This window comes from Anoplophora glabripennis, unplaced genomic scaffold (assembly GCF_000390285.2).
Source record: "Anoplophora glabripennis isolate ALB-LARVAE unplaced genomic scaffold, Agla_2.0 scaffold79, whole genome shotgun sequence".
NCBI lineage: Eukaryota > Metazoa > Arthropoda > Insecta > Coleoptera > Cerambycidae > Anoplophora > Anoplophora glabripennis.
Genome location: NW_019416623.1, coordinates 415468 through 435192, shown reverse-complemented (window position 1 = coordinate 435192; position 19725 = coordinate 415468). Strand labels below are relative to the sequence as shown.

The window sequence follows — 19725 nt, the reverse complement described above, 5'->3', positions numbered from 1 at the left end:
AGCGGAAAGTCAAGAAATGCCATTTTTTCAACACGATCTAACAACGTTATGGATTGTCTAGACTTTAGAGTTATTATACGTATTTGTGAGAAATTTTGTATACAAAATTTGGTATATCATAGTTATAATCAAAAAACACTTAGTTTTCGAGTTATATTCGTAGTTAAAAAACTGAAAAAAGTGCCGAAAATTTAAGATTTTTTGCAATTTTCCTTGTGAAGCTGACGCCTGGCGAGGTGGCAAACCTCAGATTCGGATTCAGCACCCAAAAAACATATAGAACCGGTTAGAAAAAAACTTATACATTTTTTCCTGGAAAAAAACCTTTACTTACTGGATTATAGTGTCGGTGAAATATTGCAACACTGTATACAAATTGTACCCTTCTACCAATTCATATTTATCAGTTAACTTGAGGGTATTTATAATAGAAGAGATAATGCCTAAAAACAACGTGCTTGAGGAATTTGTCACTATTATGAGGTATTTATACCGAAGGTTATTCGGTCAAAAAATTTAATTGAAAAAAAATTTCAGTTGCATATAAGTTAAATTTTCTTCCCCAAAACATGACATTTTTAACTTCAAAAGTCAAACTCGAGGCAAATAAGAATTGTCGAATTGTTTAACAATTGAACAAGTGACAATAGCAGGGATGCGTTAAGTGTAAGAAAGACATAATTAACCGATTTTGCACATTTGATTAAAAATATCCTCGTTTTTTTTGCTAATTTAATTATTAACTTCACACGTGTTTGCTTAACAGATAGCACTTATATCAGGCGGAAGTTGCGATTTCAATGGTATTCGCAATGTATTCACACAAATAATCAATAATGTAAATTCGTTATGCAATAAAATTTTATTAAGATATTTAAGTCTTTATGCAATGTACTATTAAAAATCGTTGAATAATATGCCAAAAGGTTGAAGGCATCAAGAAATATTCGACTACATATGTTAGAGGTCTCACCTTTAACCGAATGCCTCTTAAATGTAAAAAATACAATAACTAATATTCTTATGAGATATGTTTGAGGTCAGGTTGCATGTAATTTGCGTTTATCTTTTATAATTGCCAAATAGTATTGGGCCTGATAAATGAAGGAATCACGAAGATTTTTAACTAATTTGTGATAATTTAATGAATTAATGTTTAATAATATTGTGACCTTTTACTGTTAACTGTAAAAGGTTATTTCCTTGTTCAATTATTTGTTTCTTAATGGACTTTATTTGTGAGCATTTATTTTAACATCTGCAAAATATTTATACAGGATTATACTGGTGAAGCCTCACCATATCTAATTGTAAGTGTAACGGAATGGAAAAACTATCATATCAAAAAGAGTTTTTATTTTTTTATTGGCTCCGAAAAGAATATTTTCAAACATCAGAATCTATTCTATCATCTATTGAGCGTCCCAACATTTGAATTTTGCGCCATTCGTACGGCAAAGTGTTGCGTTTTCATTGTTCAGCAATATTTCGCAATTTTTGCACAAAATATGGTCAGATTCATCAACTGTGAAGAAATTAATTGAAAAATTCAGGGGAAATGGATCAATTAGTAATCTTAAACACTCTGTCCGTTCTTCAGCAAGTCGTTCAACACCAAACATCGAAGCAGAGTATTGCTGAGAGTTTAGGAATTTCAATTCGGCACCGTGGTCAAGAATTGGACATTCGAGAAGCTCTGGAGCGTATTCTCACGAAAGATTTGCATCTTCATGTCTACAAAATCCAATTGACTCAAGAACTGAAACCTACTGACCACGCAGAGCGAAGGGAGTTCTTTGAATGGATTACGGAGCAACAACTGGATGCTCATTTTTCGAACAAAACCACCCTTAGCGATGAGGCTCATTTTCATCTTGACAGCTTCGTTAAATCATCAAAACTGTTGCATTTGCGATTCAGAAAATCTATGAGTTATTGTTGAGAAACAAATGCATCCAAATGTGTCACTGTTTGCTGCGGATTTTGGACTGGAGGCACCATCGGACCATTCTTTTTCGAAAATACGATTGGTCAGGCAATAACAGTTAATGTAGCTCGCTATAGCGACATGATAATCCAATTTTATGTACCTAAATTGCAAGATATGAATGTAGATTACATGTGGTTTCAACAAGGCGGTGCGATATGCCATACAACCCGAGAAACAATAAACTGCATGAACCATTCCTTAGTCGTGTAATTTCCCGTTTTGGTGGTCAAAATTGGCCGCCCAGATCGTGCGATTTAATGCCGTTTGACTTTTTTCTATGAGGTTTTTTGAAGTCTGAGATTTATTCCAAGCCCACGACCACCCACACGGATTAAGGAGGAAATCGAACGCAATGAAATGCAACCACATTTATGCAAAACGCTCATGGAAAATTTCGACAAAAGAGTGCGTATATGCCAGCAAATCGTGGAGGCCATTTACCCGATATGCAATTCCATACATAACCCTATACTGTGTACTTTATGAATTAATAAAATATTATATTTTCTAATTAAAATCACGTTTTCTATCAAAATTACTTTTTGTGTGAGTTTTTGGACATCCTTTAGATAGTTGGAAGTCATGGAGACTATTTGTAATAAAGTTTCACATTATATTAGTTCACAGGCCGACAAAATGTCAAAAAAGGAAAAACGCAGAAAGCAGCCAACACGTCCCCGAAGGTTTTTGATCCGAATCTGGACTGTGGGTATACATGTCTGCAAGTGACCCATCTTCAAATACTACGTCAATAGCGCCCGGACGCACCAGGGTTCCCGGAAGAAGACCCCGGCAGATTAGCGCCGGCGACCAGATGCCTACTCGATACCTTCGAACGACTCCACACACAAGAGGACTCTCCAGCGAACGCTCGCGCCAACAACAAGTCTTTTTCACAAACTTTGTTTTTAATAAAAATACTTTTATTGTATTTTACCGTTGAGAGAACGTTTTATTTTGCTGCACGCCGAAAGCAACCCTCAGGACTCAGAATTGACCCATCACCCTAGGTTTCCGAGATATTCTAACCCAAATGTGTAAAAAAACACGGTTTTTTGCTATATTCAAGGTTATATGACATCGCGAATAATTTTTTTTTCTTCAATTGCACCACTGAAAAGTAGAATCTTTACCCTACAAATCCCTTCTTTCGATTTAATTTTTCGCCAAGATATCGGTAATTGAAAATTACTACTATTTGGACCTTTAACCCCATATTACCATTTCCACCTGCCGTGGGAATGGTAATATGGGGTTACGCGATGCTTCGGGTATAAATTTTGAGTTTGACTTGTCGTGGGTTTAGAAGATGCTGGTTGCGACGTACCTAGGTAAACCTAGGAAGATGGGTCAATTCAGAGACCAGATTCGGATTCAGCGCATCAAAAACCTTCGGGGACGCATTGTCTGCTTTTTGCGTTTTTTCCTTGTTGGTCTGTACGTCACATAGATTTAAAAATTGACGTTTGTAGAGAAATAATATCAATTGAAATTTCAAAAATATCTTAATTTTGTCATTGTTTCTCACTGACAACTGAGAACGGGACATTCTGTAGACTTTGTCTTTAAAACAGTTATTCATACCTCCATTTCAGGGACGGCACCAGAGTGTTTGGTGCCTTGAGCAAATGTTTGCTTGCGCTAAATAAAAATATTCCAGCGGAATACATGGACAGAGATTATAAGAAATATTCTACAAAAAATAAAATAGATATTCCAATAAAACCTCAGACAATTCACTCACTCTCTCACTGCTATAAAAAAATCTCAAATAAATAATACTTAATTTAAAATTAAAAAACAACAAGAAAAGCTTTAATTACTGTCATCTCATATTTTAATTAACCGTCCTGTTTAGCTTGAAATTGTAATAAGATGGATCGATTTTCAGGTTTCATTGAAATTCCTGGAAATAATATATCATTCTATAGACAGGAGCAGACAATTGATAACTCCTCTGTGTCAGAGAAAAATCGTAGATGGTAGAATTATAAATTATCTCCTTCTTTTCTAAGAGACAATCAAAGTTTCAATCTACGGTTTTTATTAATAACGCCCTTTTTTTCTATGATATTCAATTGAAAATTTTCAGAAATTTGTCTCTCGTGTCAGCACACTTTTGGTGTAATTTTAGTTAAAAAAAAAATCTGAAAACGAACGAATGAAAGAAGTTTTCGAATTTCTTGGGGTTCAACTGGCTCAGACGTATTTTCTCTTGTACCAACTGGCATTTCGTTACGTAACTATTTTCACTCGCAAATTTTTTATTTAGGGCTTGATTTTCAGATATTGAAACTTTTTTTGACAAAAGTTTTGGTAAAAGTTAAAAAGTCTTGAATTAATAGAACTGTCCAAGGATATTTTTGTAGATTTTTGTACATTGCTTTAGAAAAATTGACAAATTAAAAAACACTAAATGAGTTGATATCGCATGTTCAAGGAAGTTGCATTATCTCGTAAGCGGGAGAAAAAAATTCAAGAAAGAAACGCTTGATCCAAAACACAATATATTTGAATCATAGGCGTACGCAAAAAGTATAAAAAAGTTTTACGAAAAATATTTTATGAAAATTACACAAAAAGTGCATGTAACCTTCAACATAAATAATAACAGCTACTATTTTTTTTTAATTATAATTTTGATTGAATAAAAAATTGCATAAAACCTCAACATTTTTGCTAAACAATATGTGGTTAACGCCTTGATCTACTTTTTGTAACGCTCTGTATACACACCTCCCTAAAAGTTATCGTGGCTAAAATACCGCTCTCAAAAATATGCCACTCCTTCGGCCGTCTCTGCTTTGGTTTCTTTTTAAAATTCCCCTTTTGTTTTAGGATGTGCATCTTTTGTATTATTTATATGCCGCAGCGACGTAAATCCATTCTGAATTGGTAATTTACAACTGTACAAAGCAATGTAAACGAAAAAGTAAAGTTATTACAGCTATTTTTCAGCGAAGAAGACCCCACGTGTGACTGGTTTTCTATTAATGTCAATGTCGATGTAATTCTTACTTTTAACACTCCGAATTACGCAATCATTTATTTGCACTATCTTTGTTTCTCAAGTTTGCAATAAATATAAAAGTAATGGTATGCATTGTTGTCAACGTACTTCAGAACAAGTCCATAAGAATATGACACGTTCGATTTCTTTACGTGTTTGTTTTATCATAATCGAAACAGTTCCGACATAAAATAATTTTTCTTGAAGCCATTATTGTGGGTCTCTTTCTACAATTAACATTTTGGTTTCATGGACACTGTATATTCATTCAGAAATCAGAAGTAGAATAAAAATGTTTAGATGAAATCAACTGTACCAAACAGTGTATTTAAAAACGAGACATTCCTTTAAACTTATAATTTTCTAATTTCATATTATCAGGTGACCCAAAATTCAAGCAAGATGTGCATTTTGCGCCACATGTGCGGTAATGTGTTGCCAACGAAACAAAAAAGATAGCGTGACAGCTGACAGTTCAGGGTTATTAAAAATGAAGCGTTACACGAAAGAACAACGCGTTTTCATTGTTCGCAATTTTCGTACAAAATATGGTCGGCATAGTGATTTAAATTCATTGACTGCGGAAAGATTAATTGAAAAACTCAGGGAGACTGGATCAATTAATGATCTTAAATACTCTGGCCGTCCTTAAACAAGTCATTCAACACAAAACATCGAAGCATTTCGTGAGAGTGTTGCTGAGAGTCCAGGAACATCAATTCGGCGCCGTGGTCAAGAAATGGATATTTCGGGAAGGTCTGTATAGCATATTCTCACGAAAGATGTGCTTCTTTAAGCCTACAAAGTCCAATTGACTCAAGTACTGAAGCCTACTGAGCACGCAAAGCGAAGAGAGTTCGTTGAATGGATTATGGAATAAGACTGGTGCTGATGGTGGAGCGATGAGACTCATTTGCATCTTGATGGCTTTATTAATCGACAAAATTGTCGCATTTGGTGTTTAGAGAATTCACGCGTGATTCTTGAGAAACAAATGTATCCACAACCAGTCACAGTTTGGTTCGGATTTTGGGCTGGAGGCATCATCGGACCATTCTTCTTCGAAAATGCTTTTGGTCACGCAGTAAAAGTTAATGGTGCTCACTATCGCGACACGATAATTTAGATTTTTGTTCCTAAATTGCAAGATATTGATGTAGATGACATGTGGTTTCAACAAGACGATGCCACATGCGATACAGCGTTAGAAACAATTCAATTACTGCATGAGTCATTTCCTGGTCGCGTAATTTCCAGTTTTGGTGATTAGATTCGCCACCCAATTCATGTATTTTATCGCCGTTAGACTATTTTCTTTGGGGTTTTTGGAAGGTGTATGCCAACAAGCCCACGACCATCCACAGCTTGTAGACGCGTCGCTATAAAAGTAAATGGACTAAAAAAATCGATAAATTGACGTCTGCTATTTTATTGTTGCAACGTGCAGGGGAAGGCAGTAGAAAAGGTGTCTCATCTCGTGAGTCAATTTTTTTCATTAGCAACGTTATTTTTTTTAAACAATTTGGTTCGAAAATCAGTTTTTCCAAAATATTGGAAAAACTATTGATTTTAGAGAAAAGTGTTTACATTAAAAAATAGTATTTTTTACCACTTTTTTTTATAAACATTTAGATTATCTCCAAAACCATACATAATATTCAATTATAAAAAGTGTGATTATAAAGCCATTTAAAAAAACACACATTTAAAAATAAATGTTCCTACGTCCTTTTGGAGACGAGTTAGACTTTTTTTTTTCAAAAAATCAGCAATTCTGTAAAAATCAAAAGGGCCCCTGGCAATAAATCAAAATTTCATTTAAATACAAAGCTAAGTTAGGGTTTAAGCTTTCTAAACCCTTGTTTGTTAATAACTTTCGGAAAGTGAGCGCTGTTTCAACGAAATTTGGACGCATTTATGCAAAATTGTCATAGAAAATTTCGACAAGAGTGCGTATCTGCCAGCAAAGCCGTGGAGGCCATTTACCCAATATGCTATTCCATGCGACACAGCAAAAACTGTGAGGTATGATTCCTGTCGTCGAACAAACGAAAAAACAAGAGTCACCTCGTTTCAAGGATCAACATCGAGTTCAGTTAATCTCAAATCAATTGATTAAATTGACTTTAAGTCCAGTCCAGTTCTTTATTACGTGCAAATTTTGATCAGGAATTATTCAGTGGCGTACCTTTTGAGGAAACATTTCCCCCTGTTGATGAGTGCCAACAATGAAATGATTTTTAGATATTTTTAATGAGAAATTTAATTGGAAATGGTTATTTGTTGATATAATTTCCTCAAAATATTGAAATATGTCTGTTCAATAGTTCGTCAATAATTGATTAAAAAAAAATATGCCTCATGTCCAATATTTGAAGGATCCTAAATCTCTTAAAAAAGTATTATTCTTTTTTTTTGTTTCCTTTGACGATTAAAATTAATCACGAAAGTTTTGTCAACGTCATTATTATTATGCCATTTATTCAAACATCTCGACAAGTATAAACAATTTGAATCATTTCAGACAGATTTTCATAATGTGACATACGACAAATGAACATCATACCTACGTGTTTTTATAGGGGTCCAATATTAAAAACACTAAATTGTAAATAGCATTCGAAAACAATTATTATCCTTGTACATTTGTTTTTATTAACAAATAAATAATACTTGTTAATAATTGAAATGTAAAAAAATATCTTATTCATTCATGTGTCAAGTTAAAAAGGTCTGTTTTTGTGTTCACTATTAAAAACGCAGTTCAAGCTAGGTTAGTGAGCAAATACGGTAGGTCAAGATTGACTTTCGATGAACCTTTGTAGGTCAACGGTCAGAAGTGGTTCTAAAAGGGGTTTAACTAATGATTTGAATTGTTTTCTTCAGCGCAAATATGCAAAAAAATTTTAATCGGAAATTCTACTAATTTTTCCCTATGTTCCCTTAAAATTAATGACATTATCACTGAATCACCTTGTATATACAGTAGCAGTGTTATTTTGAACTTCTCTATACGCTTTCAAAAGATAACTGCTCCTTCTACAGGTTTTTTATATTTTTTGTCATTTACTCTCACCTATTCCATATTTTTACACTCTACACTCTCACTTTTCCAATGACAGCATTTTTTGAAAGTGAAATGTGATCCTTTAATACAATTAGAACGTATCTTTAACTGACAGAAGTGAGATAGAATAATTTGTGAACTCGTCTAAATGATAGATTAGTAATAATAGCTATTGTATAAGCTCGCTTTGTAATCCTATACGCGTGTATTTTTAATTGGATTCTGTTTAGCAGATCATTTGAGGAACTGGATTTCAGTTATTTATAGTTGTGTATTCAGTCTGGACCCAGTCTCATCATCTCTAAAAAGCAAGTCGGTGTACTTTCACTTGCATAATTAATAGTGCCACTATATCATCGAATGGTTTAACGGTATTTTATACAACTCTTGGAAATATACGGTGTCCCAAAATTAACAAGCATGGTTAAGTGTATGTAGAATAATAATATTAAAAAAGTTACTCCAAAGAAGTAACGATAAGTTGGCAATTTACAAATAAGTGTCAGTTTATTACATAAACTATCATCTCTTTGAAAATAAAAGTTTAGATCTTTCTTTAATTGTTTCTAAAATTCCGGGAACAATGAGGTGTAAGTTTTACCATTACCATAAAAATAAGCTCTATTTAGTGCAAAAAGAGCAAATTCCCGAGCGGCTTTTTCCTGACCCTGGGGCAATTTATTTATAACGCTATTTTGCATGCCTTACTTTGTTAGTTGTAAAGAGCAACTTAGTTAGTTTCAACTTTTTCAAGCATCTTAAACTGTTGTATAGTGGCTAAACTTTGTTTTCTCTCTTTCTGTACTAGGACATCTTGCTCCGTTTGAGAGTAAAATTAATTTAAAAAATCTATTCTATATTGTAATTGATGGTAAGTCGCGAAACCTAGAATTATCACCTATTTAGAACTTTTGCGTTTAATTGACATATATTTTTTAAATGTATCTATAACCCTGCATAATCAAGTTATGAGAATATTCTCATAATTATTCTCTTGGAGGTTGTTAATTCATAATTAATTTAAAGATTGGCGCGAAAAACGGATGTTTGTTGTCCTGCTGATTCGTGACGTCATTTAGTGCGATCGAGAAAATGAATGACAGGATTGTAAGTAAATTGCGGTCTAGACAGCAGACGGCCTAGAAGCATAAGCATAAATGTTTAATTCAAAAGTCATAAATAAACTTCTTCTGTTTATAGCTTTTGATCTAATCAATATTTTTTTACGCTCGCGGGCTAGTTTTGTAGATCTTTTGAAGACGAAATAAAGTACTTTACTGTTTTTTTGTGAAAAGTTATAAGCGAAAAACGTGAATTTACGTAAAAATTATACAATTAACCACCCTGTAAACAATCTTCCCCCCATTTTTATGACTGTGGAAACTAATATGTTATTGTACATAACATTTAGCATCTATAGTGATAAATTCAGCTTTCCGAAACGAAAAGTCGCGAAATGGTCATTTCCCAGCTTAATTTCCTGGCCTATTAGGATCATCTGCAACTGACCCGACTGCTAATAGTAATAATACGTAGCTATGTAGAGTAAAAGTCAAAATTTAAATTTTGATTTTAAAATTTATACTTATTAGGACATTTAAGGTTATAAACAGATTTGTTTTATAAAAATGTCGTGCATAATAATAAATAATGGTACTTCTCTCTTGAGTATTTTCGTATTATTTTAATTTATGAGCACTCTGTATATCTAAGATGTTTGTATGACAATCTCATTTTTTCGAGAGGCAGAACTTTTTATAAAGAGTGACATTTTTCGATAAAGTCAAAAACAAAAGAATTTCTCCTCTTGCCAACTCCATCCGTGGAAACACTGTATAAAAAAAAACGAATTATTTTTATCGGAGAATATCATTTTACAATCTTTTCAGGACATCTCGTAGTTTGTTTGGCTATAACCGAAATCGCTAAAAATTGTTATGTAAATGAGCCTATTTTCCATATTGTATGAAGTCGTAGGAGTATACGAAAAAAGTGAATTATTTTTCAACCTATCAAGAGTCTAAACGAAATATAAACAATGACGTGAGTGTACAAAATGTGCCACTATGTCATTGAGACGTAGGTGTGATGCAGCGAAGGTGATGCTGCGCTGTACATAATCAGTAGCAGTTTTATTCCAACCTACTGTTTTGTGTAACAGAACAATAGGCATTTAATTTCAGATTCAGAATACGATAACAGAAGACATAAACATGGCAATGACTAAAGTGATTCGATTATTTGTTTTAACGGGCAGAGAAAACATCTATAGTAGCGCAGTGTTAATGAACAGCGTACACAGAACCTACAGGGTGTCCTAGAATTTCGTGTATATAGGATCAAAGAAAGATAATTTAACTAAACTTCACATTTTCCAGAGTAAAATATCTTATCTAATTTGATATGCTAATACGGATCGTTTCTGATATAGTGACAGCAGTATTTAATTTTCACAAATGGAAAAATGCGCTCATTATTTGTGGATAGCATTACAATACTTTTTACACAAAGATAAGGGCTTTTTCCAAGTTGCTTTTCTCTTGTAAATTTTTTGTGACGGTTTTCTATATAATTCGTTAATTTTATTAATCTCACCAAAGCATTTTCGGTACAATGTTCTTTATCGCCAAACATTTTATTTATTTGATAATAAAAGCAACTTTGTGGAGTTCAGTAGGTCATAATCAAAAAAGATATATGAGTTACACTCATTTTAGACCCTCCTAATGTGCAAATTACGGACAGCAGTTTATTATGGAATTAAATTTAATTGAATGCTTCTCAAATAAAAATTTACAGAATTAAAAAATATGTGGTGAATGAGGTAATTTTTTTATAGTGAATTATGTGTTACTGAAAATAGTTATCTTTTACAATAATTTTTGTGAAATAACATTCTATAAAGTTTCTGAACTCCACAGGGCATTGTTTCAATTTCATTATCACATAAATTACATTTTTAGTAACAATTAAATCCGATTTCCACTAAAAATTACTGTATATACCGAAAATACCGTAAAAACCTTTAAAAATACAATCAATTTACAAAGAAGAAGAAAATTTAAGAATGCGCTAACATTTATGATAAATATTTTTACCCAACATCTGGGGTGCCACAGGGATACAACTTAAGGCCATTGTCGTGTTTGTTGTCTGCTGCTACTGGTTCCTTTATCCACGATAAAAAAAATAGAGACTTGGTCTACAGTAAATAAATAAATTAGAATTAAATAATTAAAATTAATTATTTAATCAATTAAAGTAATCAAATTTGAATATAAAATTAATAATTTGGCACCGACACGAAATGACACTGTAAATGATTTAGGTATAATTTTTGGTACTAAGTAATAATAATAGTCAATTTAATGCTAGTAAAAGTACAATAAATATCATATATACATATATTGTTGTATATTAAACGAAGTTATAAAAATTGCCTAATAGCAGTTTTTAAGAACAATCAACCATTATTGCCTATATATTATTTCTGTATCAAAATTATAATACTGATGCTTGTATTAGCATATTTAATTTTTTAAATTTGTGCACATTTTATGAGTTGTAGCTTTCTCCAAAAAAAAAAGAGGATTTAATTATCGATTCATTTTGAAAACATTAATTTACATTATTACAAATGAAAGTACCGAATGTTTCGTACAAAAAGCCTTATTTTTGGTCTAATTTAAAAAATATAAATAAAATATTAGCGCTAAATAATTAGAAATACAAACTGGAATTAGTGCTAGTATTTAGTTTACTAGAAAAAAATATATCATATAAAAATGTGTAAAACTTTTTTATTAACTAAAGTGTTGATACTAATATCTAGAATTTCCTCTGTGATATATATTGTACACATTTAAAGTAAAAACGTGATATTGTCATTAAAAATAGTTATATTTTTTGTACACATTATCACTTAATTTGTTCTGCAGTTGTATTCAAGTAATCTGTAGGGCAATAAAAAAAAAGAATGAGAGAACTAAAGTTGAAATATAAGCATAATTGATTAATGATGGGGTATTTTGCCCGCTTCAGTTAATGCAATTTGTCAAAAAGTGTCATCTACACACAAGTATATTGCAAATCTGATTTAAATCGAACATAGTTTTAGAGTTACTCGAAAAAAAAAAACTAACATTTTTTGCCAACTTTGACGCCCTTTGTCACCTATACGAAGCAACCCTGGATGCATATAATTTTAGTTAAACGTAAATCTGTTATAGATACACATAATATTAGGGCACCCTGTACATCTGCTGACGTAAGAGGTGTAGGTGGTGTCGTGTCATGTAAAATTTCATAATACCACTTACCTCGTTCCTAACTTGCTGCAATTCTTCGGTGGCATTGAAAACCCCGTTGACGCAGAGGCGTTTGGCGACGCACAAGTAACCTTGTCCTGTGCATTGTACTCCTCTGCCGTCGCTTCCCAAAACGAAGGACTGGGGGCCGTTTGGATGAGACGTAGCGAAGGGCTTCTTGTTTGTTAATGGGTGACTAGTGGCGAAACCTGGTTTCTTTGGTTGTACGCCGATGAAGCCGTTCTCGTCTTTCACTTTATCACCATTACCTTAAAAAAGAAGCACAAAGGTCACGATGGGGCTCGATTTTTGAAGGAACATAGTAAAAAATGAAATATAGCGAATTCGATGTAGTAAAATATCGTACTTATGGGGTAATCGACACTACCAAGAATTCGGAAGTACTTTGAACTGAATTGAAATGGCTTTTGGAGTTTTAAAATTGACGATACCCTTTTCAACACTTATTTTTTAATTCGGGTAACAATATTTTCCGGAATTGAAGATATAGGTTTACGATTCACTTAGTGCAATAGTTTTGTTTGATTCGAGGATTCTTTTCAAAAAGGGTCCTTGATATAAAACCTCTTCTAACTGCTTATGGAGAACACTCATAACTGTGGATAAATATGAAACATGTCCGTGTTTTAGTGCAGAATTTAACAGCATTGGAAAAAACGAATGCGAGGAAAATGTTTCCTGGGCCTTTTTAACATACAGTTACTGTTCTGGTAACAATATTTTCCCCAAATGAAAATTTTGACTTAGGATTCAGTAAATGCAATAATTCTGCTTGATTTATGGATGATATATTACAAAATAGATCTTTGGCATAAACCCAAAAACAGAAGGTTGTTCTACTTTCAATCACTTTTGGACAAAACGCTTCATACCCTCAAGAGTGTGAGTAAATACGTATTACTCTGAGTGTTTTACTTCTAGTAACAATACTTTTCGCAAATGAATATATTATGGTCTAAGAATTAACCTTTGCAGTAAATCTGGTTGATTTAAGAATGATTCTTTATAGATCACTGACCTAAAACACAGAAACAGTCATTGTCTTACTTTCAACTACTTTTGAGCAAAAGTTGAGTGAATAAATCCGAACTATCCTCAGTGTTGGTGTGAAATTTAAGTCATCTTTTTACGATGTTCTGTTATATCCTGAAATTTTAAAAATAGAGCTAAAAGGGAATGTGTTTTCTGTTATGGGATATTTTTAATATTCCGTTATTCTCCTGGCAATAGCATTTTCCTCAAAGATTTTAAAGACTTAGGATTTACGTAATCTAATAGCTCTGCATGATTTAATGAGGCTCTTTTACAAAATAGATCCTTGGCATAAGACTTCAAGTAGAAATTGCTTTTACTTTGGGCAAAATGTTTGTGTTTTTAGTGTGAAATTCGACATAATTTTTTTTCTGTATGTAGGTACTGCTTTCTATTACACGCTACAAATAAAAAAAGAAACCAAAAAAGTGAATGTTGAATTTTGTTCTGTGATTAGAAAAAAGATCTCACCTGCGGTGGCGAATTTCCCGCTCAGGAATGGATTGTTCGTAATGTCGATTTTGGTACCAGCGTGGAAGGCGGCGATATCTCCCGACTTCGACCCGCTCGAGCAGGCAGTGCATCCGGAAGAAGACGACGCGTACGACGACGAAGCCGTCACTACTCCCGACTGGAATTCGCCGTTCAAGAACGGATTCTTCTTTACGTCGATCGGATCGAAGTGGGCTTCCGCCACTTTTACCCCCGGGACCACGCTTATCGGGGGCAGGCAGTCCCCTTTGCTCGAACACTTTTTGAAGTAGTCGTAGGCTTCTTTGAGGGGGCTGTTCGAAGCCATCCACCAGAAGTCATTCGGGTTGCCGGATTGGAAAGCATTCCTGGAGGTGGAGAGGGAGTTTATGTCCACTGGGTGCGCTGGAGGGTGGGCTTGTCCGGACAACACGTGACTAACATCAGCTAGTGCAGTGGAGATAAATAATATCCCCACTATAATAAGTGGAGACATATTTTTTAATCTGAAAAAAAGTTAAGTATGTTTAGCAATATCGTTTGTTTGCAATAATGTTGCCAATTTATTTCAGGAGATTTTACTAGAGTTATAACTTTTGTTAATAGATGTGCAGTGCCACCGCTAGATGTCAGCATATATACTTCACTGACATAGTTAAGTGCAGTATAATATGAGTTAATTTAATCCCAACATAATCAGACATTAGAAAAAGACATCGATATTTTTTTTGATGTAATATGTCGTATCGTATAACGTACATCGATTGTTTTTATAGACTTTTATATGATTACAGTTTTAAAATGCCTAAAAATGAAAGAAAATGTGCCTGAAAATGAAAGCAAGAAAAATGAAAGACGCATTTAAGTCCAAAACCTTTATTATCAACCGAAGAAAATGAAACAAAAAATCTTGAATTAATAAAAGAAACTTACGCATAGATTTGCGGAAGTTCCCATAGATTTCCGGAGTTATTTATAACTGTTTTACATTGACAATTTATTGATCAATTAATTCAAGAAGTCGCTTCATCAAGAAATTGGACAAGTGTAATGCATAATGCACCAAATCTGCTGTCAAATAACTTCATGAATTTATTCATCAAGTTCTTGACGAATTAGAGTATGTTCTAATTTTCGTCAATTTCTTCGTGAAGTTTAGAAGTACCAACCCAACAGATTTATAGCCTTAGATCAGTAATGAGGTTATGTTATTGGAATATGTAAATAATTGTGTGGCGCCGTACTAGTTTTGCATTGTTTTTACTGATTTGTTACTTACAAAAACCTAATATTTATATAATGTGTCAGAACGATACCGCTGTTGTATCACTACAATTATGAGTGGAAAGGTGACATTTTTGAAATTTATTTGCTTCTTTGATTCATTGGTAGAACTGATTCATACGTCAAAAAACTTGACAAAGTCTGTAGCAGTGTAAAACAACACTGTTTACCAATAAATTCGTAAATTAATTCATAAGAACTTCGTCAATTTATTCATGAATAAATTGTCAATGTAAAACAGCTATTGGAAATGAAATTACAAAACTATAGTTCGCCAAAATCCTAATATATTTTTTCTATGCTCTGCAAAAATAAAATTGTATTTAGTTTTTTCCCATTCAAATCGATTTAGTTGTTGATTATAAATATATTAATAGGTAGTCTATTTTTGTATCATTTTAAATAAAAGGTTTCAGTGTCATAATCAATTTTGTCAGACAGTGTTACCAACCCAGTCCTAAAGAAAAACTAGTTACAAAATTAAAAGAACTATCGAAAACTGGAATTTTTAAAAAATCTCTAATATTTAAATAAAAATAAAACAAAATAACAAAGTTAATTTTCTTCAATCGATATATCGAATAACACATCGATACATCGAATATATCAAAGCGTTAAAAATACATCGGTTGAATTCGATGCGTCGATACTACACATCAAGTGTTTTTAATACATCGATGTATATTATCCATCCCTAAACCAGATGTTATTAATTTATTAATTATTAATGAAATACAGTTTTCTGTAGAGGATATTTCAGAATAATGTAAAATAGATCTTTGGCATAAACCCAAAAACAGAAGGTTGTTCTACTTTCAATCACTTTTGGACAAAACGCTTCATACCCTCAAGAGTGTGAGTAAATACGTATTACTCTGAGTGTTTTACTTCTAGTAACAATACTTTTCGCAAATGAATATATTATGGTCTAAGAATTAACTTTTGCAGTAAATCTGGTTGATTTAAGAATGATTCTTTATAGATCACTGACCTAAAACACAGAAACAGTCATTGTCTTACTTTCAACTACTTTTGAGCAAAAGTTGAGTGAATAAATCCGAACTATCCTCAATGTTGGTGTGAAATTTAACTCATCTTTTCACGATGTTCTGTTATATCCTGAAATTTTAAAAATAGAGCTAAAAGGGAATGTGTTTTCTGTTATGGGATATTTTTAATATTCCGTNTATACAGGGTGTCTCATAATTAGCTGCCAACCCTGAACAGGCCGATTCTATGATCAAAACTAAGTAAAAAAGTTCATATGAACATGGGTCCGGAAATGCTTCCTAAGGGCACAGGGACCCATTGAAGAGGGAGGAATGGAAATCATTTTTTTGCAATATCTCTCAATCGCGTTGTGATAAATGAATAAAATTTAGCTGTGTATACCAAATTTCATTCATTTATCACAACGCGATTGAGAGATATTGCAAAAAAATGATTTCCATTCCTCCCTCTTCAATGGGTCCCTGTGCCCTTAGGAAGCATTTCCGGACCCATGTTCATATGAACTTTTTTACTTAGTTTTGATCATAGAATCGGCCTGTTCAGGGTTGGCAGCTAATTATGAGACACCCTGTATATTGAAAGCGAAAAGTTTTTTCACTTACATTTTATATACATGATTCGTAAATGTAAAATCATTAATCAAAAGTTAAACCAAGATTTTTACAAGTATTTTTAAATAATAATAGTCTGATAAAATTAAATTATTCTTAAGTAACAGAGTAGTTGGTTGGATTTTTAGACTAGTATAATATTTCTAAACCTAAATTAATTTTATAATTTTTTTTAATTCAGTTTTTGTCAAACAAAAAAGTTTTAGCAAAAAATAACCTAGGGGATTCTTATTTCAACCCCTTCAAGGCGCAGTAATTTTCGAAAAATTGTTGAGAAGTTGCTCGTGCATTAGTAGAAAATTTATGTGAAATTTAACTATTAGGTATACCTTTTTTGGTTTTCAAATTACTATTCCATATTTTTTGGAAACTTTGAGATTCTATACCTCCTATGGGATGAACATTTTATTAAGGTATTTTTTATGCAAAACGTATTTTTTTAGCTGTAGATTCACCGGTAGCATTTGTGCCACTTTGTGAAAACAGTCTGTATAATCTGGTTAAATTATAACCATATAACTGGCATAAGACCTTATTTATTTCATAGTAATGTATTTCATTGCTGATATATTCGAGGAAACAATCAATAATTGCCTTACTATTTTGCTCCATGTTTGGCAAAGTATGTAAAACGGAATACTTTACCCATTAGTGCTCATCATTTTATTTATAGATGCTAGTAATAACATAAATTTCAGAAGAAAACTAGATATTCTTCCTGATTAGAACTTGATTTAATCCAACAGCTGATCAGTTACTTAAAAGTAATTATAACGTTTTACTGGTGATCTCAATACGATTTGAGAAGCTATTTTCAGAACAAAGAATAATGTGAGGTAAATTATTGAAAAAAAAAACACAGTATGTCCAAGGCAAACCGAAGGCCTGGTAGGAAATTCAGTGGAAAAGAAGAAGGTGGAAGATGATTTCAGCTAAGTTTATTCATAACTGCTGTGCAAATTGCCCAAATGATTATATAATAAATATGAATACATTCGTAATTCAAAAGATTAAATCATGTGAAATTAATATTTAATACATGAACGTATTTCTAAAGTCAAGGGTGAATACATCTATAAAAAAAATTAATTCGGTTATCAAAACAGAATGTGTAAATTGTAGAGTCCTTGCCATACTCAACAACACGATTCACTCGAAAATTATCACATAATTTGTGGTTTATGAAAGATAAATCAACAATAACGAGTAGGTATTATATTAAATATTTCGTCACTAATAATATTAAAATGAAATTGTAGATTTACATTGGAAATTTTTATTTGTTAATGAATACATTCAGTTATGGTAATATTTAGCTATTTATACAGTTTCTTTTTTTGCCTGCGTGATATTTAAAGGATAATAGGCTGGGATAGATCTAATGTGATTTTTATTCACATTTAAATTAAAATATTGATGTTAATTAAAGATACTATTTTACTTCGTCTTAATGAAATTAAGAACTATACAGGATGTTGCAAGGGGAGCGGTAAGTATTGCAGTATGCGCCCATTTTGAGCGAAAATCTTCCTATGAAGATGCAACCAGATTTAAGAAAAACACACATACACTCGTATGTGTTTTTCCTTCCTTCATTTTTAATCGTACACATTTTGAAAACAATATTTCCTACTTTAGACTGTACAGGGTGGTCACGCATGTTACTCAAAAATAAGGTATAGGGAATTCGAAACATTGTTCAATTATTGTATGTAGAATTTTCAAGATATAGGCTAGCTTTTTTATAATAAAATACCCTGTATATCTTTAGGTCACTGGGAATACCGTCAAGAAACGTTTCTTATATGTTAACTATATTTAATAGTTTTCGAGTTATTATTTATCTCTAACAGTTTTCGAGATATTATGAATTTTCGAAATATTAAAAGATATTACGAGACATGAGATATTATAAAATATCGAAATATTACGAGATTTTGAGATATTACGAGATTTCGAAATATTACGAATTATTTTTGAGATATCTATTACGAATTTTCGAGATATTACGAGAGATTAAGAATTTTCGAGATATTAGGAGATTTCGAGATATTACGAGATTTCAAAATATTATTAGATTTCGAGATATTACCAGATATCGCGATATTACGAGGTTTCGAGATATTACGAATTTTTTAGATATTTATTACGAATTTTCGAGATATTACTAATTTTCGAGATATTACAATATATTACTAGATATTCAAACTTCGAGATATTACTAGTTTTCGAAATATTACGAGTTTTCGATATATATACGAACTGTTAATATGTAACAATAAAAATAGGCTGTTTGGTCCGTTCCATAACATTTATAAAAAACAATCAATTTCATTTTCCAGTTCGACATCCTCGTTTAAAACTATTCTTCGCTTTATAATTTTTTTTATTTAAAGACAAATTTACGGTAAGTAGTTTTAACTTTTTATTTGTATGGTTATAAATTAAACAAAAACATAATTATTTCTGTTTGAGTTTAATTGTAGGTACCTATTTTAAGCAAATTATTGCTAAATTGAGTTTCTGCAAGATAATTATTTAGTTGGCGGATTAACATTATTTTTTTAATATTTCTCCAAGGTTACAAAATAAAACTGTATTAAAATACATAATATCTCAAGACCGTTAAACATAAATATTATAGGTACCTATGTACATGTTTTTGAAGAGTTATTTTGAGAGTCTTTTTAATAGTACGAAAACACAATATTGCGTGTAAAAACACAATTTAAACCTATATCTCAAAATGTTTTATTTTAAAAAATTCCGGCAACTTTTGTTCATAACATTTTTTCGTACCACTAACAATAACGGAAAAAAAGGGATTGTCGTAAGACTACCCTGTATATGTGTAACAGTTTTTTTATAACTATGTAATCCATAAAAGATTTGCCTAAGCATGTAACACAGTTACTATTGGC

General features: G+C 32.1%; 1 protein-coding gene across 1 annotated transcript in view; it reads right to left on the bottom strand.

Moving 5' to 3' along the window:
• LOC108917167 (mucin-2-like) overlaps nt 1–19725 on the bottom strand; it is an 83297-nt gene that overhangs the window by 38484 nt on the left and 25088 nt on the right. The window contains exons 2-3 of the mRNA XM_018723647.2: nt 13899–14404; nt 12387–12643 (exon numbers count right to left, since the gene is read on the bottom strand). Coding sequence (XP_018579163.1) covers nt 12387–12643; nt 13899–14404 — 763 coding nt within the window. The remainder of the gene's footprint in view (nt 1–12386; nt 12644–13898; nt 14405–19725) is intronic.